Here is a 26658-nt window from a genome sequence, read left to right on the forward strand (position 1 = left end):
CATAAATTACATCACGTACAGAGAACATAAAACAAATACAAAGTTATAAAGTTAAATCAAGAGCGGTGATGTAAATTTAGGTGTCCTGATGATCCCTTCAGCTGATGGATGCTGAAGATCCTTTGTCAGGTTCTGACAGTGAACCAATCATCACATCACCTCTAGTCAGGTTCTGACAGTGAACCATTCCTCATATCACCTCTAGTCAGGTTCTGACAGTGAACCACTCATCACATCACCTCTAGTCAGGTTCTGACAGTGAACCACTCATCACATCACCTCTAGTGAGGTTCTGACAGTGAACCACTCATCACATCACATCACCTCTAGTGAAGGTCTGACAGTGAACCACTCATCACATCACCTCTAGTCAGGTTCTGACAGTGAACCACTCATCACATCACCTCTAGTCAGGTTCTGACAGTGAACCACTCATCACATCACCTCTAGTCAGGTTCTGACAGTGAACCACTCATCACATCACCTCTAGTCAGGTTCTGACAGTGAACCACTCATCACATCACCTCTAGTCAGGTTCTGACAGTGAACCAATCATCACATCACCTCTAGTCAGGTTCTGACAGTGAACCACTCATCACATCACCTCTAGTCAGGTTCTGACAGTGAACCACTCATCACATCACCTCTAGTCAGGTTCTGACAGTGAACCACTCATCACATCACCTCTAGTCAGGTTCTGACAGTGAACCACTCATCACATCACCTCTAGTCAGGTTCTGACAGTGAACCACACATCACATCACATCACCTCTAGTCAGGTTCTGACAGTGAACCACTCATCACATCACCTCTAGTCAGGTTCTGACAGTGAACCACTCATCACATCACCTCTAGTCAGGTTCTGACAGTGAATCACTCATCACATCACCTCTAGTCAGGTTCTGACAGTGAACCACTCATCATATCACCTCTAGTCAGGTTCTGACAGTGAACCAATCATCACATCACCTCTAATCAGGTTCTGACAGTGAATCACTCATCACATCACCTCTAGTCAGGTTCTGACAGTGAACCACTCATCACATCACCTCTAGTCAGGTTCTGACAGTGAACCAATCATCACATCACCTCTAATCAGGTTCTGACAGTGAATCACTCATCACATCACCTCTAGTCAGGTTCTGACAGTGAACCACTCATCACATCACCTCTAGTCAGGTTCTGACAGTGAACCAATCATCATATCACCTCTAATCAGGTTCTGACAGTGAATCACTCATCACATCACCTCTAGTCAGGTTCTGACAGTGAATCACTCATCACATCACCTCTAGTCAGGTTCTGACAGTGAACCACTCATCACATCACCTCTAGTCAGGTTCTGACAGTGAACCACTCATCACATCACCTTTAGTCAGGTTCTGACAGTAAACCACACATCACATCACCTCTAGTGAAGGTCTGACAGTAAACCACTCATCACATCACCTCTAGTCAGGTTCTGACAGTGAACCACTCATCACATCACCTCTAGTCAGGTTCTGACAGTGAAACACTCATCACATCACCTCTAGTCAGGTTCTGACAGTGAACCACTCCTCATATCCCCTCTAGTCAGGTTCTGACAGTGAACCACTCCTCACATCCCCTCAAGTTAGGTTCTGACAGTGAACCACCCATTACATCACCTCTAGTCAGGTTCTGACAGTGAACCACTCATCCTATCACCTCTAGTCAGGTTCTGACAGTGAACCACTCATCACATCACCTGTAGTCAGGTTCTGACAGTAAACCACACATCACATCACATCACCTCTAGTGAAGGTCTGACAGTGAACCACTCATCACATCACCTCTAGTCAGGTTCTTATTGTGAAGAAACATTTAATTTACTTATTTTTGGTGTGAAAATAAAATCTGAATGACAAACAAAATGATGGCTGTACATTGCAACCTTTACCTTTCATACATTAAAAATATATATCTTTTATGCATGTAATTTTTGTTACTTTTATTTTTAAATCAAAATAACAACATTAAATCAGGACCTGTTGAGGAGCTGATTTTTGAAAAAAAGCTAAATCCAAAACACGCATTTTTCTGTAAAATCCAGTAATCAACAAGAGGCCCAAGGGGCCTTAACGCTCACGACGCATGACGCACAACGCTAAAAAGCAACAATTGAGAATAAAGAGGAACGTACACATGAAATTTGAAAACTTCATGAAAATCCAAGGTAACCGTCTGCCCGCCCTTTTTTTTTTTTGATTAGGCCTATAATGGAGTACACTTGAGAACTTAGGGAACATTCATATAAAATATAGCATGATTTATCTAGCACTTAAATACAAAAACTTAACCTTTATCTTACCATTGTCAACTCACTTCACCCAAATACTGAAGTGAGACTTTATGTTTCCAGTTAAATATAATTGATAGCTTTCTTTTAAATCGAGGAAAGAAGATGGTCAAACAATATAGCAGAAAAACTCTTAGTTACAGCTGGACGGATGACCCAGGACAGCAGAAGCTTACTTGCCCTTTAGATCATAGTTTACAAACACAGGAAAAATTAAGGTACATGTAATTTGAAACTATAATCCTAACTCAAAACCAATAATAAAATGTTTCATGTGTATCATTAGTGATGTCACCATGGCCAGTTAAGCCCTGGTTACTGGAGATATACTGATAACAGTTTACTGTAGGCCTATAAACACTGCATAGCAAATGGGATCAACTTAGAATTTCTTATTTATTTATGCTATAATTATGAAAAATCTTAAATCAAAATGAAGCTCTTGCAATTCTCTTTCCGGTCATATTTTCTGTATTTTAATGCTGTAAATAGAACATAAGTAATTGGCTAACATATAGTTATTCACATTACTTTGCTCAAGCCTATCAGACCTCCAGGGGGCTTGGTTTAATCTATTTTTGGAACAGTGTGACATCACTGCGTAAGGTCTTTATAATTTATTCCAGATTATTCCAAGAAAATTCCCAGCCAAACATATTCCTTTAATAAGTCATTGGAAGGTTCTACATATATGTATATAAGCCTTTGTGAAACTTTTACTGGCCAAATATGATAGCCTTTGGTCAGTCAGAAGTTGTTAATGATTTTACCAAATTTAACCCCAGTGAACACCATGAAGGGAACCTTTTGGCCAAATATTGTGATTTTAGGCCTTTTGATTAAGCAGAAGTTGTTCAAAGGTTTGACCGTTGTGACTTTGAATATGGGTCAAGGTAATTTCTTTGCTCAAATATTATCAGGCATCACTGAGAACCTAAATTGTCATAATATCACTATCCTAGATATTTGGTTAGCCAGAAAAAGTCATTTAAAGGTTTGAACACATTTGACATCTGTGACCTTGAATATGGGTAAAGGTGATTTCTTTTTGCAAACTTTCTTGGGCTTGATAAAAGGAACATACTGGCCAAATATAATGATTCTAGGCTTTTCGATATTTCATAAGAAATTGTTTAAACGTTTTAACACATTTGACTTCTGTGACCTTGAAGATTGGTCAAGGTAATTTCTTTTAGCAAACTTTGTAGGACACCATAAGAGGAACATAGTAGCCTAATATAATGATTCTAGGCCTTCTGGTATTTGGGTAGAAGTCATTTAAAGGTTTTAACACATTTGACCTCTGCGACCTTGAATATGGGACAAGGTCATTTCTTTTTGCAAACTTTGTTGGGCGTCATCAAAGGAACCTTCCGGCCTTATATAATGTGTCCTGGCCTTCAGGTATTTTGGAAGAAGTTGTTTAAATGAAAAGTTGATGGACGCAGGACAGACAGCCCCTTGGGCCAGGTGAGCTAATAAGTATCTGTCAGCTGTTGTCATGGTAATTGATTTTATAAACAATGATTAAAACAACAAACAATCTTTAAGAAAAACTGGAGTCACCGAAGACCTTTATTAAGATACTGGACAAACATATTACAAAGCATTTCTGTATCACTGACTGGGTGCATTTTTGTATATACAATGAACTGTCGACGATGACGCTGTAGCTCTCCCAAGGTTAAAGGTCGCAGTACTGTAATCTGTATTAGAAGAGGAAAAATCAGCATTATAGGTACAGCCTTACAATTTTTATCAAACAGACCTTAAAAATACTTCTTCTTCAAGGACGAAGCCTCAATATTGCATGATATTAAGAACCAAGAGGAACCTACACAACACAAATATAACACACTACAGAACCAACAGGAACCTACACAACACATATATAACACACTATACAGAACCAACAGGAACCTACACAACACATATATAACACACTACAGAACCAACAGGAACCTACACAACACATATATAACACACTACAGAACCAACAGGATCTTACACAACACATATATAACACACTATACAGAAGCAACAGTAACCTACACAACACATATATAACACACTATACAGAACCAACAGGAACCTACACAACACATATATAACACACTATACAGAACCAACAGGAACCTACACAACACATATATAACACACTATACAGAACCAACAGGAACCTACACAACACATATATAACACACTACAGAACCAACAGGAACCTACACAACACATATATAACACACTATACAGAACCAACAGGATCTTACACAACACATATATAACACACTATACAGAACCAACAGGAACCTACACAACACATATATAACACACTACAGAACCAACAGGAACCTACACAACACATATATAACACACTATACAGAACCAACAGGAACCTACACAACACATATATAACACACTACAGAACCAACAGGAACCTACACAACACATATATAACACACTACAGAACCAACAGGAACCTACACCACACATAACACACTACAGAACCAACAGGAACCTACACAACACATATATAACACACTACAGAACCAACAGGAACCTACACAACACATATATAACACACTATACAGAACATATATAACAGGATCTTACACAACACATATATAACACACTATACAGAACCAACAGGAACCTACACAACACATATATAACACACTATACAGAACCAACAGGAACCTACACAACACATATATAACACACAACAGAACCAACAGGAACCTACACAACACATATATAACACACTACAGAAACAACAGGAACCTACACAACACATATATAACACATTATACAGAACATATAAACCTACAACAGGATATATAACACACAACACATATATAACACACATATATAACACAGAACCAACAGGAACCTACACAACACATATATAACACACTATACAGAAGCAACAGTAACCTACACAACACATATATAACACACTACAGAACCAACAGGAACCTACACAACACATATATAACACACTACAGAACCAACAGTAACCTACACAACACATATATAACACACTATACAGAACCAACAGGAACCTACACAACACATATATAACACACTATACAGAACCAACAGGAACCTACACAACACATATATAACACACTACAGAACCAACAGTAACCTACACAACACATATATAACACACTACAGAACCAACAGGAACCTACACAACACATATATAACACACTATACAGAACCAACAGGAACCTACACAACACATATATAACACACTATACAGAACCAACAGGATCTTACACAACACATATATAACACACTATACAGAACCAACAGGAACCTACACAACACATATATAACACACTACAGAACCAACAGGATCTTACACAACACATATATAACACACTATACAGAAGCAACAGTAACCTACACAACACATATATAACACACTATACAGACCTACACATATATAACACATATATAACACACTATACAACCACACAGGAACCTACACAACACATATATAACACACTATACAGAACCAACAGGAACCTACACAACACATATATAACACACTACAGAACCAACAGGAACCTACACAACACATATATAACACACTATACAGAAGCAACAGGAACCTACACAACACATATATAACATATATAACCACACTACAGAACCAACAGAACTTACACAACACATATATACACACACATATATACAGAACCAACAGGAACCTACACAACACATATATAACACACTATACAGAACCAACAGGAACCTACACAACACATATATAACACACTATACAGAACCAACAGGATCTTACACAACACATATATAACACACTATACAGAACCAACAGGAACCTACACAACACATATATAACACACTATACAGAACCAACAGGTACCTACACAACACATATATAACACACTACAGAACCAACAGGATCTTACACAACACATATATAACACACTATACAGAACCAAGAACAACCTACACAAGATCTGTAAAGTAATTTTGAAGGAGAGATACAGGGATGAGGTAGAGAGGGGCTGTCTATACTATCAGTGACTGGAGAGAATGAGATACAGAGATGAGGTAGAGAGGGGCTGTCTATACTATCAGTGACTGGAGAGAGTGAGATACAGAGATGAGGTAGAGAGGGGCTGTCTATACTATCAGTGACTGGAGAGAGTGAGATACAGAGATGAGGTAGAGAGGGGCTGTCTATACTATCAGTGACTGGAGAGAATGAGATACAGAGATGAGGTAGAGAGGGGCTGTCTATACTATCAGTGACTGGAGAGAATGAGATACAGAGATGAGGTAGAGAGGGGCTGTCTATACTATCAGTGACTGGAGAGAATGAGATACAGAGATGAGGTAGAGAGGGGCTGTCTATACTATCAGTGACTGGAGAGAGTGAGATACAGAGATGAGGTAGAGAGGGGCTGTCTATACTATCAGTGACTGGAGAGAGTGAGATACAGAGATGAGGTAGAGAGGGGCTGTCTATACTATCAGTGACTGGAGAGAGTGAGATACAGAGATGAGGTAGAGAGGGGCTGTCTATACTATCAGTGACTGGAGAGAGTGAGATACAGAGATGAGGTAGAGAGGGGCTGTCTATACTATCAGTGACTGGAGAGAGTGAGATACAGAGATGAGGTAGAGAGGGGCTGTCTATACTATCAGTGACTGGAGAGAGTGAGATACAGAGATGAGGTAGAGAGGGGCTGTCTATACTATCAGTGACTGGAGAGAGTGAGATACAGAGATGAGGTAGAGAGGGGCTGTCTATACTATCAGTGACTGGAGAGAATGAGATACAGAGATGAGGTAGAGAGGGGCTGTCTATACTATCAGTGACTGGAGAGAGTGAGATACAGAGATGAGGTAGAGAGGGGCTGTCTATACTATCAGTGACTGGAGAGAGTGAGATACAGAGATGAGGTAGAGAGGGGCTGTCTATACTATCAGTGACTGGAGAGAATGAGATACAGAGATGAGGTAGAGAGGGGCTGTCTATACTATCAGTGACTGGAGAGAGTGAGATACAGAGATGAGGTAGAGAGGGGCTGTCTATACTATCAGAGCCGATCACCTCTTTGCTTAATCATTGCCTGTACCTGAATCTAGCTAAGCATGTCACAGTAAGCAGACTGGTAGAGGACAAACAGAACGGGGAAAGGGGTCCAAGGATATAAGAATTTCATTATCATGAACTTCTCAATATATGACAAAGTTGGATTTTATGTATGGAAACCTACCTTCTCCTTAGCACCCGGTATAGGTATCTCATCCCCTGGTACACAGGTCTTCTGTGCAGCCATGAGAACCTACAACCAAAATAGTACTAGTGTTGGTCTTCTAGTAACTCTTTGTTTCCATGGTAACAGAGCAGACATAAAAAAAGAAAAGAAAAAAATCTTGCCAATAACAAAAGCTACAACTTAAGTAAACTACAATCTGATATGTAATACAAAGTTTTGTAGATTTCATTTGAGAAGTTTCAATATGCAGACTAGAACAAAAATCGCAGTAATTTCAAAAAATTGTATTTCTAATTGTTTCCAACGTTATCCAGGAAACAATAAGAAATACGAAATAAAGTAATGGAGAAAAAATTAATAATAAAACCTAAAGCAAAGGTCACCACTCAAGTATAAGCATAATCAATACACATATGTATAGTGTATTTGTGTAAACATTTAGCTGGGGTCAATACACATATGTATAGTGTATTTGTGTAAACATTTAGCTGGGGTCAATACACATATGTATAGTGTATTTGTGTAAACATTTAGCTGAGATCAATACACATATGTATAGTGTATTTGTGTAAACATTTAGCTGGGGTCAATACACATATGTATAGTGTATTTGTGTAAACATTTAGCTGGGGTCAATACACATATGTATAGTGTATTTGTGTAAACATTTAGCTGGGGTCAATACACATATGTATAGTGAATTTGTGTAAACATTTAGCTGAGATTAATACACATATGTACAGTGTATTTGTGTAAACATTAAGCTGGGGTCAATACACATATGTATAGTGTATTTGTGTAAACATTTAGCTGGGGTCAATACACATATGTAAAGTTAGCTGGGGTCAATACACATATGTATAGTGTATTTGTGTAAACATTTAGCTGGGGTCAATACACATATGTATAGTGTATTTGTGTAAACATTTAGCTGAGGTCAATACACATATGTATAGTGTATTTGTGTAAACATTTAGCTGGGGTCAATACACATATGTATAGTGTATTTGTGTAAACATTTAGCTGAGGTCAATACACATATGTATAGTGTATTTGTGTAAACATTTAGCTGGGGTCAATACAATACATATGTATAGTGTATTTGTGTAAACATTTAGCTGAGGTCAATACACATATGTATAGTGTATTTGTGTAAACATTTAGCTGAGATCAATACACATATGTATAGTGTATTTGTGTAAACATTTAGCTGAGATCGATACACATATGTATAGTGTATTTGTGTAAACATTTAGCTGAGATCAATACACATATGTAAAGTGTATTTGTGTAAACATTTAGCTCGGGTCAGTTGAATGGTGTTCAAGCTGCAACTTCGAAAAGCTCCACAGACCAATGACTGAACCTAATCTAATATCCCTCATTTGTTTTACTTGGAATAGAATGTGACATTTCTATGACTACACGGTCACTTCCATCTTATACACAACCAGTAGAAGATTAGAGTGTGACGTTTCTATAACTACACGGTCACCTTCATCTCATAACACAACCAGCAGAAGATTAGAGTGTGACGTTTCGATGACTACACGGTAACCATCATCTTATAACACAACCAGTAGAAGATAAGAGTGTGACGTTTCGATGACTACACGGTCACCTTCATCTTCTAACACAACCAGTAGAAGATTAGAGTGTGAGGTTTCTATGACTACACGGTCACGGACCAGTTTGAAATGTAGTAGTACTTACATACATTGTACTATATCCTACTTGCACTAAAATGGAAAATAGTGTAACACACTACTTAACTGTAACAAACTAAATGATGTCATGATTAACCAAAGTTAATTAATAGTTAACAACATTTTGGTGATTAATAACATTTCATTACAATCTATTTATCAATTGTTCTATAATATATGTAAATAAGTGTGACCCAAATACAGAATTAGATAATTACAGAGTCGTAATGTCAGGACCCAAGCCTCCATGACACAGAATATACAAATGTACTTCAGTGGTCAGGTTGAGTACAACAGTCAAGTACTTATGGTCAGTTTATGGAGCTGGACCAACATCGCTCAATAGTTATGAAATATTGAATTATGAAACTGCCTGCAAGAGCAGGTGATGGTCAAGCTGTCTCCAAATATGGCCATAGTGTGTTAGAAACCGTGGTACTATGACCATGGTATGACCAATTATGGTCAAAATTTAGTTAAGGATACGAGCTCATGTTTGACAACCTGACTATTGCCTATAACATATAGCAACTCTCTCTCCTTAATTCTCAAATTCTGCCGTTGTAACCTAACTTTGTTGAATGTAAACTTAACATCATTTGAAAACTTTTCACTTTTACCTGTGTACACCAAGGAATAGATGCTAGATGTCTTGTAGTACAAGGATGATGTAACTAATTCTAGTGAGAAATGTACACTAGGAACCTGGTTTGGATTCTCATTCACTTAAAAAAACAAAAAATCATTGTTAGTGTATATAGGATTACAGACAAAAAAGTTGATTCCTTACCATCTCATTACACTACGTACGTCAGTGCTAGTACGCTCCACACTGGTCATCTGTCTAATGAAGGTGACCGTGTATATCTCATTACACTACGTTCGTCAGTGCTAGTACGCTCCACACTGGTCATCTGTCTAATGAAGGTGACCGTGTATATCTCATTACACTACGTACGTCAGTGCTAGTACGCTCCACACTGGTCATCTGTCTAATGAAGGTGACCGTGTATATCTCATTACACTACGTACGTCAGTGCTAGTACGCTCCACACTGGTCATCTGTCTAATGAAGGTGACCGTGTATATCTCATTACACTACGTTCGTCAGTGCTAGTACGCTCCACACTGGTCATCTGTCTAATGAAGGTGACCGTGTATATCTCATTACACTACATACGTCAGTGCTAGTACGCTCCACACTGGTCATCTGTCTAATGAAGGTGACCGTGTATATCTCATTACACTACGTACGTCAGTGCTAGTACGCTCCACACTGGTCATCTGTCTGATGAAGGTGACCGTGTAGATCTCATTACACTACGTACGTCAGTGCTAGTACGCTCCACACTGGTCATCTGTCTGATGAAGGTGACAGTGTAGATCTCATTACACTACGTACGTCAGTGCTAGTACGCTCCACACTGGTCATCTGTCTAATGAAGGTGACAGTGTATATCTCATTACACTACGTACGTCAGTGCTAGTACGCTCCACACTGGTCATCTGTCTAATGAAGGTGACCGTGTAGATCTCATTACACTATGTACGTCAGTGCTAGTACGCTCCACACTGGTCATCTGTCTAATGAAGGTGACCGTGTATATCTCATTACACTATGTACGTCAGTGCTAGTACGCTCCACACTGGTCATCTGTCTAATGAAGGTGACCGTGTATATCTCATTACACTATGTACGTCAGTGCTAGTACGCTCCACACTGGTCATCTGTCTGATGAAGGTGACCGTGTATATCTCATTACACTATGTACGTCAGTGCTAGTACGCTCCACACTGGTCATCTGTATGATGAAGGTGACCGTGTCGATCTCATTACACTACGTACGTCAGTGCTAGTACGCTCCACACTGGTCATCTGTCTAATGAAGGTGACCGTGTATATCTCATTACACTATGTACGTCAGTGCTAGTACGCTCCACACTGGTCATCTGTCTAATGAAGGTGACCGTGTAGATCTCGTACACTACCTAGTTCAGTGCTAGTACGCTCCACACTGGTCATCTGTCTAATGAAGGTGACCGTGTATATCTCATTACACTATGTACGTCAGTGCTAGTACTCTCCACACTGGTCATCTGTCTAATGAAGATGACCGTGTATATCTCATTACACTATGTACGTCAGTGCTAGTACGCTCCACACTGGTCATCTGTCTGATGAAGGTGACCGTGTAGATCTCATTACACTACGTACGTTCAGTGCTAGTACGCTCCACACTGGTCATTTGTCTAATGAAGGTGACCGTGTATATCTCATTACACTATGTACGTCAGTGCTAGTACGCTCCACACTGGTCATCTGTCTAATGAAGGTGACCGTGTATATCTCATTACACTATGTACGTCAGTGCTAGTACGCTCCACACTGGTCATCTGTCTGATGAAGGTGACCGTGTAGATCTCATTACACTACGTACGTCAGTGCTAGTACGCTCCACACTGGTCATCTGTCTAATGAAGGTGACAGTGTAGATCTCATTACACTACGTACGTCAGTGCTAGTACGCTCCACACTGGTCATCTGTCTAATGAAGGTGACCGTGTATATCTCATTACACTATGTACGTCAGTGCTAGTACGCTACACACTGGTCATCTGTCTGATGAAGGTGACCGTGTATATCTCATTACACTATGTACGTCAGTGCTAGTACGCTCCACACTGGTCATCTGTCTAATGAAGGTGACCGTGTAGATCTCACACACTACGTACGTCAGTGCTAGTACGCTCCACACTGGTCATCTGTCTAATGAAGGTGACAGTGTAGATCTCATTACACTACGTACGTCAGTGCTAGTACGCTCCACACTGGTCATCTGTCTAATGAAGGTGACCGTGTAGATCTCGTACACTACCTACGTCAGTGCTAGTACGCTCCACACTGGTCATCTGTCTAATGAAGGTGACCGTGTATATCTCATTACACTACGTACGTCAGTGCTAGTACTCTCCACACTGGTCATCTGTCTAATGAAGGTGACCGTGTGTATCTCATTACACTACGTACGTCAGTGCTAGTACGCTCCACACTGGTCATCTGTCTAATGAAGGTGACCGTGTATATCTCATTACACTATGTACGTCAGTGCTAGTACGCTCCACACTGGTCATCTGTCTGATGAAGGTGACCGTGTAGATCTCATTACACTACGTACGTCAGTGCTAGTACGCTCCACACTGGTCATCTGTCTAATGAAGGTGACAGTGTAGATCTCATTACACTACGTACGTCAGTGCTAGTACGCTCCACACTGGTCATCTGTCTAATGAAGGTGACCGTGTAGATCTCGTACACTACCTAGTTCAGTGCTAGTACGCTCCACACTGGTCATCTGTCTAATGAAGGTGACCGTGTATATCTCATTACACTATGTACGTCAGTGCTAGTACTCTCCACACTGGTCATCTGTCTAATGAAGATGACCGTGTATATCTCATTACACTATGTACGTCAGTGCTAGTACGCTCCACACTGGTCATCTGTCTAATGAAGGTGACCGTGTAGATCTCGTACACTACCTAGTTCAGTGCTAGTACGCTCCACACTGGTCATTTGTCTAATGAAGGTGACCGTGTATATCTCATTACACTATGTACGTCAGTGCTAGTACGCTCCACACTGGTCATCTGTCTAATGAAGGTGACCGTGTATATCTCATTACACTATGTACGTCAGTGCTAGTACGCTCCACACTGGTCATCTGTCTGATGAAGGTGACCGTGTAGATCTCATTACACTACGTACGTCAGTGCTAGTACGCTCCACACTGGTCATCTGTCTAATGAAGGTGACAGTGTAGATCTCATTACACTACGTACGTCAGTGCTAGTACGCTCCACACTGGTCATCTGTCTAATGAAGGTGACCGTGTATATCTCATTACACTATGTACGTCAGTGCTAGTACGCTACACACTGGTCATCTGTCTAATGAAGGTGACCGTGTATATCTCATTACACTACGTACGTCAGTGCTAGTACGCTCCACACTGGTCATCTGTCTAATGAAGGTGACCGTGTATATCTCATTACACTATGTATGTCAGTGCAAGAACACTCCACACTGGTCATTTGTCTGATGAAGGTGACAGTGTAGATCTCGTACACTACTTACGTCAGTGCTAGTACGCTCCACACTGGTCATTTGTCTGATGAAGGTGACCATGTAGATCTCGTACACTACATACGTCAGTTTTAGTACGCTCCACACTGATCATTTGTCTGATGAAGGTGACCGTGTAGATCTTGTAAACTATGTACATCAGTGCTAGTATGCTCTACACTGGTCATTTGTCTGATGAAGGTGACCGTGTAGATCTTGTACACTACCTAGTTCAGTGCAAGAATGCTCCACACTGGTTATTTGTCTGATGACAATGACTAGATCTCGTACACTATGTACGCCAGTGCTAGTACGCTCAACACTGGTCATTTGTCTGATGAAGGTGGCCATGTAGATCTCGCGCACTACATACGTCAGTGCTAGTACGCTCCACACTGGTCATCTGTCTAATGAAGGTGACCGTGTAGATCTCATTACACTACGTGTACGCCATGTCAGAGGAAGGTGAGTACGCTCCACACTGGTCATCTGTCATGTTTAATGAAGGTGACTTACATGTAGATCATTTGTCATGTTTAGAGGAGGGAGTACATACATGTCAGCTAGTACGCTCCACACTGATCATTTGTCTGATGAAGGTGACCGTGTAGATCTTGTAAACTATGTACATCAGTGCTAGTATGCTCTACACTGGTCATTCTGTCTGCCATGAAGGTGAGTGTAGATCTTGTACACTACCTAGTTCAGTGCAGAGAACGCTCCACACTGGTTACTTGTCTGATGACATGACTGTAGATCTCGTACTTACATGTACGCCAGTGTTTAGTACGCTCCACACTGGTACATCTGTGTGGCCATGAAGGTGACCGTGAAGATTCTCTGTCAGTAGACTTACACTGTGTGGCCATGTTTAGGAGGGAGTGACTACTAGTACGCTCCACACTGGTCATGTTGTCTGATGAAGGTGACCAGTGTAATCTCTGGTACACTACATACTGTGTCAGTTTGAGGAGGGAGTGCTCCACACTGGACTTACATTCTGTGTGGCCTTAACTCTTGTAGACTTACATTCTGTGTGGCCATGTTTAGAGGAGGGAGTGAACTTAACTCTGGTAGACTTCCATTCTGTGTAGCCATGTTTGAGGAGGAAGTGAAAAATATTCCTCTGGTAGACTTACATTCTGTGTGGCCATGTTTAGAGGAGGGAGTGAACTTAACTCTGGTAGACTTACATTCTGTGTGGCCATGTTTAGAGGAGGGAGTGAACTTTCCTCTGGTAGACTTACATTCTGTGTAGCCATGTTTAGAGGAGGGAGTGAACCACTCTGGTAGACTTACATTCTGTGTAGCCATGTTTGGAGGAGGGAGTGAACTTTCCACTCTGGTAGATTACATTCTGTGTGGCCATGTTTAGAGGAGGGAGTGAACTTAACTCCTGGTAGACTTACATTCTGTGTGGCCTGAGTGGACAATACCATGTTTAGAGGAGGGATGTGAACTTTCCTCTGGTAGACTTAATTCTGTGTGGCCATGTTTAGAGGAGGGAGTGAACTTTAACTGGTACAGACTGGAAATATGGTAAACTTACATTCTGTGTGGCCATGTTTAGAGGAGGGAGTGAACTTTCCTCTGGTAGACTTACATTCTGTGTGGCCATGTTTAGAGGAGGGAGTGAACTTAACTCTGGTAGACTTACATTCTGTGTGGCCATGTTTAGAGGAGGGAGTGAACTTAACTCTGGTAGACTTACATTCTGTGTAGCCATGTTTAGAGGAGGGAGTGAACTTTCCTCTGGTAGACTTACATTCTGTGTGGCCATGTTTAGAGGAGGGAGTGAACTTAACTCTGGTAGACTTACATTCTGTGTAGCCATGTTTAGAGGAGGGAGTGAACTTTCCTCTGGTAGACTTACATTCTGTGTGGCCATGTTTAGAGGAGGGAGTGAACTTAACTCTGGTAGACTTACATTCTGTGTAGCCATGTTTAGAGGAGGGAGTGAACTTTCCTCTGGTAGACTTACATTCTGTGTGGCCATGTTTAGAGGAGGGAGTGAACTTTCCTCTGGTAGACTTACATTCTGTGTAGCCATGTTTGGAGGAGGGAGTGAACTTAACTCTAGTAGACTTACATTCTGTGTAGCCATGTTCAGAGGAGGGAGTAAACTTTCCTCTGGTAGACTTACATTCTGTGTAGCCATGTTTGGAGGAGGGAGTGAACTTAACTCTGGTAGACTAACATTCTGTGTGGCCATGTTTAGAGGTGGGAGTGAACTGGTAGACTTACATTCTGTGTGGCCATGTTTAGAGGAGGGAGTGAACTTTCCTCTGGTAGACTTACATTCTGTGTGGCCATGTTTAGAGGAGGGAGTGAACTTTCCTCTGGTAGACTTACATTCTGTGTGGCCATGTTTAGAGGAGGGAGTGAACTTTCCTCTGGTAGACTTACATTCTGTGTAGCCATGTTTAGAGGAGGGAGTGAACTTTCCTCTGGTAGACTTACATTCTGTGTGGCCATGTTTAGAGGAGGGAGTGAACTTAACTCTGGTAGACTTACATTCTGTGTAGCCATGTTTGGAGGAGGGAGTGAACTTTCCTCTGGTAGACTTACATTCTGTGTGGCCATGTTTAGAGGAGGGAGTGAACTTTCCTCTGGTAGACTTACATTCTGTGTAGCCATGTTTGGAGGAGGGAGTGAACTTTCCTCTGGTAGACTTACATTCTGTGTAGCCATGTTTGGACTTTCCTCTGGTAGACTTACATTCTGTGTGGCCATGAGTGAACTTTCCTCTGGTAGACTTACATTCTGTGTGGCCATGTTTAGAGGAGGGAGTGAACTTTCCTCTGGTAGACTTACATTCTGTGTGGCCATGTTTAGAGGAGGGAGTGAACTTTCCTCTGGTAGACTTACATTCTGTGTGGCCATGTTTAGAGGAGGGAGTGAACTTTCCTCTGGTAGACTTACATTCTGTGTGGCCATGTTTAGAGGAGGGAGTGAACTTTCCTCTGGTAGACTTACATTCTGTGTGGCCATGTTTAGAGGAGGGAGTGAACTTAACTCTAGTAGACTTACATTCTGTGTAGCCATGTTTAGAGGAGGGAGTGAACTTTCCTCTGGTAGACTTACATTCTGTGTGGCCATGTTTAGAGGAGGGAGTGAACTTTCCTCTGGTAGACTTACATTCTGTGTAGCCATGTTTAGAGGAGGGAGTGTAGACTTACATTCTGTGTAGCCATGTTTAGAGGAGGGAGTGAACTTTCCTCTGGTAGACTTACATTCTGTGTGGCCATGTTTAGAGGAGGGAGTGAACTTAACTCTGGTAGACTTACATTCTGTGTGGCCATGTTTAGAGGAGGAGGGAGTGAACTTTCCTGTGTCATGGTAGACTTACATTCTGTGTAGCCATGTTTGGAGGTGGGAGTGAACTTTCCTCTGGTATACTTACATTCTGTGTGGCATGTTTAGAGGAGGGAGTGAACTTTCCTCTGGTAGACTTACATTCTGTGTAGCCATGTTTGGAGGAGGGAGTGAACTTTCCTCTGGTAGACTTACATTCTGTGTAGCCATGTTTGGAGGAGGGAGTGAACTTTCCTCTGGTAGACTTACATTCTGTGTAACCATGTTTAGAGGAGGGAGTGAACTTAACTCTGGTAGACTTACATTCTGTGTAGCCATGTTTGGAGGAGGGAGTGAACTTTCCTCTGGTAGACTTACATTCTGTGTGGCCATGTTTAGAGGAGGGAGTGAACTTAACTCTGGTAGACTTACATTCTGTGTGGCCATGTTTAGAGGAGGGAGTGAACTTAACTCTGGTAGACTTACATTCTGTGTAGCCATGTTTAGAGGAGGGAGTGAACTTTCCTCTGGTAGACTTACATTCTGTGTAGCCATGTTTAGAGGAGGGAGTGAACTTTCCTCTGGTAGACTTACATTCTGTCTAGCCATGTTTAGAGGAGGGAGTGAACTTAACTCTGGTAGACTTACATTCTGTGTAGCCATGTTTAGAGGAGGGAGTGAACTTAACTCTGGTAGACTTACATTCTGTGTAGCCATGTTTAGAGGAGGGAGTGAACTTAACTCTGGTAGACTTACATTCTGTGTAGCCATGTTTAGAGGAGGGAGTGAACTTAACTCTGGTAGACTTACATTCTTAGCCATGTTTAGAGGAGGGAGTGAACTTTCCTCTGGTAGACTTACATTCTGTGTGGCCATGTTTAGAGGAGGGAGTGAACTTTCCTCTGGTAGACTTACATTCTGTGTGGCCATGTTTAGAGGAGGGAGTGAACTTTCCTTTGATGGACTTACATTCTGTGTAGCCATGTTTAGAGGAGGGAGTGAACTTTCCTCTGGTAGACTTACATTCTGTGTGGCCATGTTTAGAGGAGGGAGTGAACTTTCCTCTGGTAGACTTACATTCTGTGTGGCCATGTTTAGAGGAGGGAGTGAACTATCCTTTGATGGACTTACATTCTGTGTAGCCATGTTTAGAGGAGGGAGTGAACTTTCCTCCGGTAGACTTACATTCTGTGTGGCCATGTTTAGAGGAGGGAGTGAACTTAACTCTGGTAGACTTACATTCTGTGTGGCCATGTTTAGAGGAGGGAGTGAACTTTCCTCTGGTAGACTTACATTCAGTGTAGCCATGTTTGGAGGAGGGAGTGAACTTAACTCTGGTAGACTTACATTCTGTGTAGCCATGTTTGGAGGAGGGAGTGAACTTTCCTCTGGTAGACTTACATTCTGTGTAGCCATGTTTGGAGGAGGGAGTGAACTTAACTCTGGTAGACTTACATTCTGTGTAGCCATGTTTGGAGGAGGGAGTGAACTTAACTCTGGTAGACTTACCGGTACAATCTGTGTAGTCATGTTTGGAGGAGGGAGTGAACTTACTCTGGTAGACTTACTTTCTGTGTAGCCATGTTTGGAGGAGGGTGTGAACTTTCCTCTGGTAGGCTTACATTCTGTGTGGCCATGTTTAGTGGAGGGAGTGAACTTTCCTTTGGTAGGCTTACATTCTGTGTGGCCATGTTTAGTGGAGGGTGTGAACTTAACTCTGGTAGGCTTACATTCTGTGTGGCCATGTTTAGTGGAGGGTGTGAACTTTCCTCTGGTAGGCTTACATTCTGTGTGGCCATGTTTAGTGGAGGGTGTGAACTTAACTCTGGTAGACTTACATTCTGTGTGGCCATGTTTAGAGGAGGGAGTGAACTTAACTCTGGTAGACTTCCATTCTGTGTGGCCATGTTTAGAGGAGGGAGTGAACTTTCCTCTGGTAGACTTACATTCTGTGTAGCCATGTTTAGAGGAGGGAGTGAACTAAACTCTGGTAGACTTACATTCTGTGTAGCCATGTTTGGAGGAGGGAGTGAACTTTCCTCTGGTAGACATACATTCTGTGTAACCATGTTTAGAGGAGGGAGTGACCTTAACTCTAGTAGACTTACATTCTGTCTAGCCATGTTTAGAGGAGGGAGTGAACTTAACTCTGGTAGACTTACATTGTGAGTAGCCATGTTTAGAGGAGGGCGTGAACTTTCCTCTGGTAGACTTACATTCTGTGTGGCCATGTTTAGAGGAGGGAGTGAACTTTCCTCTGGTAGACTTACATTCTGTGTGGCCATGTTTAGAGGAGGGAGTGAACTATCCTTTGATGGACTTACATTCTGTGTAGCCATGTTTAGAGGAGGGAGTGAACTTTCCTCTGGTAGACTTACATTCTGTGTGGCCATGTTTAGAGGAGGGAGTGAACTTAACTCTGGTAGACTTACATTCTGTGTGGCCATGTTTAGAGGAGGGAGTGAACTTTCCTCTGGTAGACTTACATTCTGTGTAGCCATGTTTGGAGGAGGGAGTGAACTTAACTCTGGTAGACTTACATTCTGTGTAGCCATGTTTGGAGGAGGGAGTGAACTTTCCTCTGGTAGACTTACATTCTGTGTAGCCATGTTTGGAGGAGGGAGTGAACTTAACTCTGGTAGACTTACATTCTGTGTAGCCATGTTTGGAGGAGGGAGTGAACTTAACTCTGGTAGACTTACCGGTACAATCTGTGTAGCCATGTTTGGAGGAGGGAGTGAACTTTACTCTGGTAGACTTACATTCTGTGTAGCCATGTTTGGAGGAGGGTGTGAACTTTCCTCTGGTAGGCTTACATTCTGTGTGGCCATGTTTAGTGGAGGGAGTGAACTTTCCTCTGGTAGGCTTACATTCTGTGTGGCCATGTTTAGTGGAGGGTGTGAACTTAACTCTGGTAGGCTTACATTCTGTGTGGCCATGTTTAGTGGAGGGTGTGAACTTTCCTCTGGTAGGCTTACATTCTGTGTGGCCATGTTTAGTGGAGGGTGTGAACTTAACTCTGGTGGACTTACATTCTGTGTGGCCATGTTTAGTGGAGGGAGTGAACTTTCCTCTGGTAGGCTTACATTCTGTGTGGCCATGTTTAGTGGAGGGTGTGAACTTAACTCTGGTAGGCTTACATTCTGTGTGGCCATGTTTAGTGGAGGGTGTGAACTTTCCTCTGTTAGACTTACATTCTGTGTAGCCATGTTTGGAGGAGGGAGTAAACTTTCCTCTGGTGGACTTACATTCTGTGTGGCCATGTTTAGAGGAGGGAGTGAACTATCCTTTGATGGACTTACATTCTGTGTGGCCATGTTTAGTGGAGGGAGTGAACTTTCCTTTGGTGGACTTACATTCTGTGTGGCCATGTTTAGTGGAGGGTGTGAACTTTCCTCTGTTAGACTTACATTCTGTGTAGCCATGTTTGGAGGAGGGAGTAAACTTTTCTCTGGTGGACTTACATTCTGTGTGGCCATGTTTAGAGGAGGGAGTGAACTTAACTCTGGTAGACTTACATTCTGTGTGGCCATGTTTAGAGGAGGTAGTGAACTTAACTCTGGTAGACTTACATTCTGTGTAGCCATGTTTAGAGGAGGGAGTGAACTTTCCTCTGGTAGACTTACATTCTGTGTGGCCATGTTTAGAGGAGGGAGTGAACTTACCTCTGGTAGACTTACATTCTGTGTGGCCATGTTTAGAGGAGGGAGTGAACTTAACTCTGGTAGACTTACATTCTGTGTGGCCATGTTTAGAGGAGGGAGTGAACTTAACTCTGGTAGACTTACATTCTGTGTGGCCATGTTTAGAGGAGGGAGTGAACTTTCCTCTGGTAGACTTACATTCTGTGTGGCCATGTTTAGAGGAGGGAGTGAACTTAACTCTGGTAGACTTACATTCTGTGTAGCCATGTTTGGAGGAGGAGGCTTTCTGTTGAGCAAAGCATCAACAATCTGTTGTCCTGACAATATGTCCTCGCTCTGAACTGTAAACAGTGGACTGTCCCATCGCTGGTTTGAGTTTGGAGGCTCAAATCTCATTATCAGGGCATCAAGTCTGTACAATACAGTGCAATAATCAAACAATTATCACATAATGTCAATTTAAAAGTTTTCTGAATTACTTCCCCTTGAATAGCCCTCATCATTTTGAGGTTTTATTGTAGAAGCTTGTCGCTACCTCACTGAATATGATGCAGGAGGCCCCTTCTAACAAGTACAAGCAAAAATAATTTCTGTTTTTTTTATGGACAATAATAATGTTTATATTAAAGATGGTTTGGGAATATTCATAAACACTACACAACATAATTCAGCTCATTACATCAGAGTTTTTTAATATGTTTTTATGTAGAAATCGGCCTATGCCTAATATAAACTCATTTATCACAGGTCAATACAGAATTGCAAACACACAGAACATAATCCTGAAAAAGTCTGACTCTAAGTATGAGTTACTGTGTTGGCCCCTGGACTTACTGTCCTGTAACAAGCCCAGTCTGACTCTAAGTAGGAATTACTGTGTTGGCCCCTGGACTTACTGTCCTGTAACAAGCCCAGTCTGACTCTAAGTAGGAATTACTGTGTTGGCCCCTGGACTTACTGTCCTGTAACAAGCCCAGTCTGACTCTAAGTAGGAATTACTGTGTTGGCCCCTGGACTTACTGTCCTGTAACAAGCCCAGTCTGACTCTAAGTAGGAATTACTGTGTTGGCCCCTGGACTTACTGTCCTGTAACAAGCCCAGTCTGACTCTAAGTAGGAATTACTGTGTTGGCCCCTGGACTTACTGTCCTGTAACAAGCCCAGTCTGACTCTAAGTAGGAATTACTGTGTTGGCCCCTGGACTTACTGTCCTGTAACAAGCCCAGTCTGACTCTAAGTAGGAATTACTGTGTTGGCCCCTGGACTTACTGTCCTGTAACAAGCCCAGTCTGACTCTAAGTAGGAATTACTGTGTTGGCCCCTGGACTTACTGTCCTGTAACAAGCCCAGTCTGACTCTAAGTAGGAATTACTGTGTTGGCCCCTGGACTTACTGTCCTGTAACAAGCCCAGTCTGACTCTAAGTAGGAATTACTGTGTTGGCCCCTGGACTTACTGTCCTGTAACAAGCCCAGTCTGACTCTAAGTAGGAATTACTGTGTTGGCCCCTGGACTTACTGTCCTGTAACAAGCCCAGTCTGACTCTAAGTAGGAATTACTGTGTTGGCCCCTGGACTTACTGTCCTGTAACAAGCCCAGTCTGACTCTAAGTAGGAATTACTGTGTTGGCCCCTGGACTTACTGTCCTGTAACAAGCCCAGTCTGACTCTAAGTAGGAATTACTGTGTTGGGCTTATTGTACCTTAATAAGCCCATCCTGTCTATGAGTTAGAATCAATGTGTTCAACCCCGGGCTTATTGTACCTTAATAAGCCCATCCTGACTATGAGTTAGAATCAATGTGTTCAACCCCGGTCTTATTGTACCTTTATAAGCCCATCCTGACTATGAGTTAGAATCAATGTGTTCAACCCCGGGCTTATTACAGAATGAAAACCATCATCTTGTATTTCTTCACAATGTTTTAATTTTGTTCTTTTCTACACTCACATCTCCTGTGTGTAGCGTTCCTCTGGAGGTCTGTCTTGGTTCCAAGCTGACACGGAATCTTTGTTACTATCGCAGAATACCTAATAAAAACAAAAACAATGCCTTAAGTACCACAATCTGGACTTTTTATTCTATATTTTAATTCATAAAAGTGTGCTAGCTTCCGTCCTTTTTCAAGAGTTAATATTGTAAAACAACAGAAATTCTCAATTATTTAACATCAATCAGCAACAAATCAAAAAAATCGGTCAAAACAGACAGAATGTGTCAATTGGAAGAAAAGCAACAGATATTGTCACTAAGTCAAAAATCTCAACACCAAATCATCACTAAAAACAGACAGAATGTGTCAATTGGAAGAAAAGCAACAGATATTGTCACTAAGTCAAAAATCTCAACACCAAATCATCACTAAAAACAGACAGAATGTGTCAATTGGAAGAAAAGCAACAGATATTGTCACTAAGTCAAAAATCTCAACACCAAATCATCACTAAAAACAGACAGAATGTGTCAATTGGAAGAAAAGCAACAGATATTGTCACTAAGTCAAAAATCTCAACACCAAATCATCACTACAAACAGACAGAATGTGTCAATTGGAAGAAAAGCAACAGATATTGTCACTAAGTCAAAAATCTCAACACCAAATCATCACTAAAAACAGACAGAATGTGTCAATTGGAAGAAAAGCAACAGATATTGTCACTAAGTCAAAAATCTCAACACCAAATCATCACTAAAAACAGACAGAATGTGTCAATTGGAAGAAAAGCAACAGATATTGTCACTAAGTCAAAAATCTCAACACCAAATCATCACAGACAGAATGTGTCAATTGGAAGAAAAGCAACAGATATTGTCACTAAGTCAAAAATCTCAACACCAAATCATCACTAAAAACGGACAGAATGTGTCAATTGGAAGAAAAGCAACAGATATTGTCACTAAGTCAAAAAATCTCAATCATCACTAAAAATGGACAGAATGTGTCAATTTGAAGAAAAGCAACAGATATTGTCACTAAGTCAAAAATAACCAAACAGACAGAATGTGTCTTTGAAGAAAAGCACTATAAAACAAAAATCTCAACACAAAATCACTCAAAAACAGAAAATTGAAGAAAAACAGATATTGTCACTAAGTCAAAAATCTCAACACCAAATCATCACTACAAACAGAATGTGTCAATTGGAAGAAAAGCAACAGATATTGTCACTAAGTCAAAAATCTCAGCAACATTGTCACTAATCAAAAATCTCAACACCAAATCACTAAAAACAGACAGAATGTCAATTATGGAAGAAAAGCAACAGATATTGTCAATAAGTCAAAAATGTCAACAAAAATCATCACTAAAAACAGACAGAATGTGTAAATTGGAAGAAAAGCAACAGATATTGTCACTAAGTCAAAAATCTCAACACCAAATCATCACTAAAAACAGACAGAATGTGTCAATTGGAAGAAAAGCAACAGATATTGTCACTAAGTCAAAAATCTCAACACCAAATCATCACTACAAACAGACAGAATGTGTCAATTTGAAGAAAAGCAACAGATATTGTCACTAAGTCAAAAATCTCAACACCAAATCATCACTAAAAACAGACAGAATGTGTCAATTGGAAGAAAAGCAACAGATATTGTCACTAAGTCAAAAATCTCAACACCAAATCATCACTAAAAACAGACAGAATGTGTCAATTTGAAGAAAAGCAACAGATATTGTCACTAAGTCAAAAATCTCAACACCAAATCATCACTAAAAACAGACAGAATGTGTCAATTGGAAGAAAAGCAACAGATATTGTCACTAAGTCAAAAATCTCAACACCAAATCATCACTAAAAACTGACAGAAACTGTAATTGAGACAAAAGAAACAGAAATTGTCAATTAAACAAAAACTGACAGAAACTGTCAATGAGACAAAAGCAAAAGAAACAGACATTGTTGATGGGTCAGAAACTGTCAGATAAATGAAAAACATAATAAATTGTCAAGAAATCAAAAACAACACAAAAACAATCAAAATAAAACAAGAAAAATTATTAATTAGTGTAGAAAAAGATAATTTTAATGAGTTTAAAAAAAGCTAGAATTATCAATGGAAAGAAAAAACAAACAACACAAAATATCTATCAACAGTTAAAATGAACTTACTGTACACTGTGGGGTTTGGCATGCCTTTGTTATGCAATACAGCTCATATCTGAAACCTGAAGCAAAGAATCAAGGCAATGCATGACAAAAAGGTTTTTGTCAGTTAGAAATAATATATCACAGAAATAGTAGACAAATATTTATATGGAAAGAGATTACTAACAATTCAATCAAATCTCCAATATAAAATTAACAATTCTTTGTATTGTATTATCAACAAGCGTCATTTTACCAAGAGAGAACATTTACTGCAGACATGACTGATCAAGAGATGCAGACTAATGAAGATATAATGAGGAAGTTGTACTGTTATGATAATGATCTCCTTGGGAAAATTTCCTTGTGATGCTGGATGTGTTTAATTTTCATTAGTATGTCTTGTGGTTCCATTGTTTACCTTGTTCTCATTTGGGAACATGACATTATTATTCAAATTGACCAAGATTTACATGGTGGGTATCATCAATGAAGCAGAAGATGGTTATTCTTCCAGAGCACCTGGTCTTTTTCTCCTCCTACTTTTCAGGAGTCTCAATGTAAGTCTCTCTTTGGTTTGTGATTTTCCCTAATTTCAATGAAGTTGAATTCCGTCAACATGCTAGTATTTTTTCTGTAACATAGTTTGTATATTAATCACATGCATCCTGGGGACATAACATGTGTTGTGTGGCACTATTTTAGTGATGCAAGTGTTTAAAAATTCAAAGTCAACTCCATGGAAATCATTCATTATTTATTATAATATTAGAAGATATGGGTCAATAACTTGTGGCAATCTTCTGAGGGCTAGTCACATGTTGCAGGTTTCACACATACTGTAACTCACCTTTGATATAGTTCAGGGAATCCAAAATCACAACATCTTCTTTGTTAATGTGCCTACAAAATAAAAACCAAATTAAAACTTTGATGAATAAACTTACATACCCAATAGTCTTCCATCTATTGGTAACATAACTTCCTGCATACTACCCACAACACAGACTATGCATGCCTATAATGATAATAAAAATAATATTTATTCGGGCAAAAAGACAACAGTACAGTATAAGACAAAAGTGTACCTACAATGTACACGTATAATTACAAAGGGATTATATATACATTTATATTATAAGATACAAGATATTAGCGTTATAGAACTATGTCTATGGTTGTCCCTTTACCTGGGATGACCCATCAAAGCTAAAAGCCTATTTCCAATGGGTCCCTACGCATGGCCTATCTTTAAACGCTAGTGTATTTGCAGATCATATGCCAACTTAACACTTTTCCCCACAGGGGTTTACATTCATGTTTTGTGACCCATACCACTATATTTGTAGACGTTTGTAACAAAATCCTATGTCCCAAACAATTACAATACTTGTTTTGTGATTTCAAAATCCTACCCAATACAATTACAATATCCTATGTCCCAAACAATTACAATACTTGTTAATGTACGTACCTCTGAACGGCAGATTTCAAAATCCTATGTCCCAAACAATTACAATACTTGTTAATGTACGTACCTCTGAACGGCAGATTTCAAAATCCTATGTCCCAAACAATTACAATACTTGTTAATGTACGTACTTGTTAATGCTCTGAACGGCAGATTTCAAAATCCTATGTCCCAAACAATTACAATACTTGTTAATGTACGTACCTCTGAACGGCAGATTTCAAAATCCTATGTCCCAAACAATTACAATACTTGTTAATGTACGTACCTCTGAACGGCAGATTTCAAAATCCTATGTCCCAAACAATTACAATACTGGTTTAATGTACGTACCTCTGAACGGCAGATTTCAACGTACCACGCACTTCCTTTTCTTTTTTCGAGTCTGAATGATAAACAAAAGCTGTGTTTTGAAACGAAATACTATAAAATGTTAACCATAAAATAAAGTAAGCGACAAAATGAACGTAGACATAGAAAAGTAGGCATAGTCATAACATTTCCAACATGCAATCCATCACTAGCATCAGCCAATCATTGTCAAATCCGTCAAAACGGGTGACTCAATGACGAAATCAGAGGAACAGTTACCTGCGTATACGAGGTTTCTGTTTACTCCAATGGAGTGGTCACTAAAAACAGTCACTGCTACTTTACAATGCTCTTCCAAATACTGTTTGATCTCCTTAGTACGCGTGCTTTTCCCACTGCAAGGAAAACCACACATCACAATACACGGCATACCTATGA

At 40.4% G+C, this 26658-nt stretch overlaps 1 protein-coding gene across 1 annotated transcript; it reads right to left on the reverse strand.

Moving 5' to 3' along the window:
• Positions 1-3865: 3865 nt before the first annotated feature.
• On the reverse strand, positions 3866-26650 carry LOC132554873 (protein KTI12 homolog). The gene is made up of 9 exons (XM_060219197.1): positions 26500-26650; positions 26242-26293; positions 25288-25340; positions 24462-24517; positions 22297-22376; positions 20547-20760; positions 14930-14938; positions 7579-7647; positions 3866-4026 (listed from the first exon to the last, which is right to left on the reverse strand). The coding sequence occupies exons 1-9, from the start codon at positions 26648-26650 to the stop codon at positions 3883-3885; spliced, it is 828 nt and encodes a 275-aa protein (XP_060075180.1). The 3' UTR covers positions 3866-3882.
• Between the last annotated feature and the right edge of the window lie 8 nt (positions 26651-26658).

This window comes from Ylistrum balloti, unplaced genomic scaffold (genome assembly GCF_031769215.1).
Source record: "Ylistrum balloti isolate Yb309-2 unplaced genomic scaffold, AGI_CSIRO_Ybal_v1 Utg370448, whole genome shotgun sequence".
Lineage (NCBI taxonomy): Eukaryota > Metazoa > Mollusca > Bivalvia > Pectinida > Pectinidae > Ylistrum > Ylistrum balloti.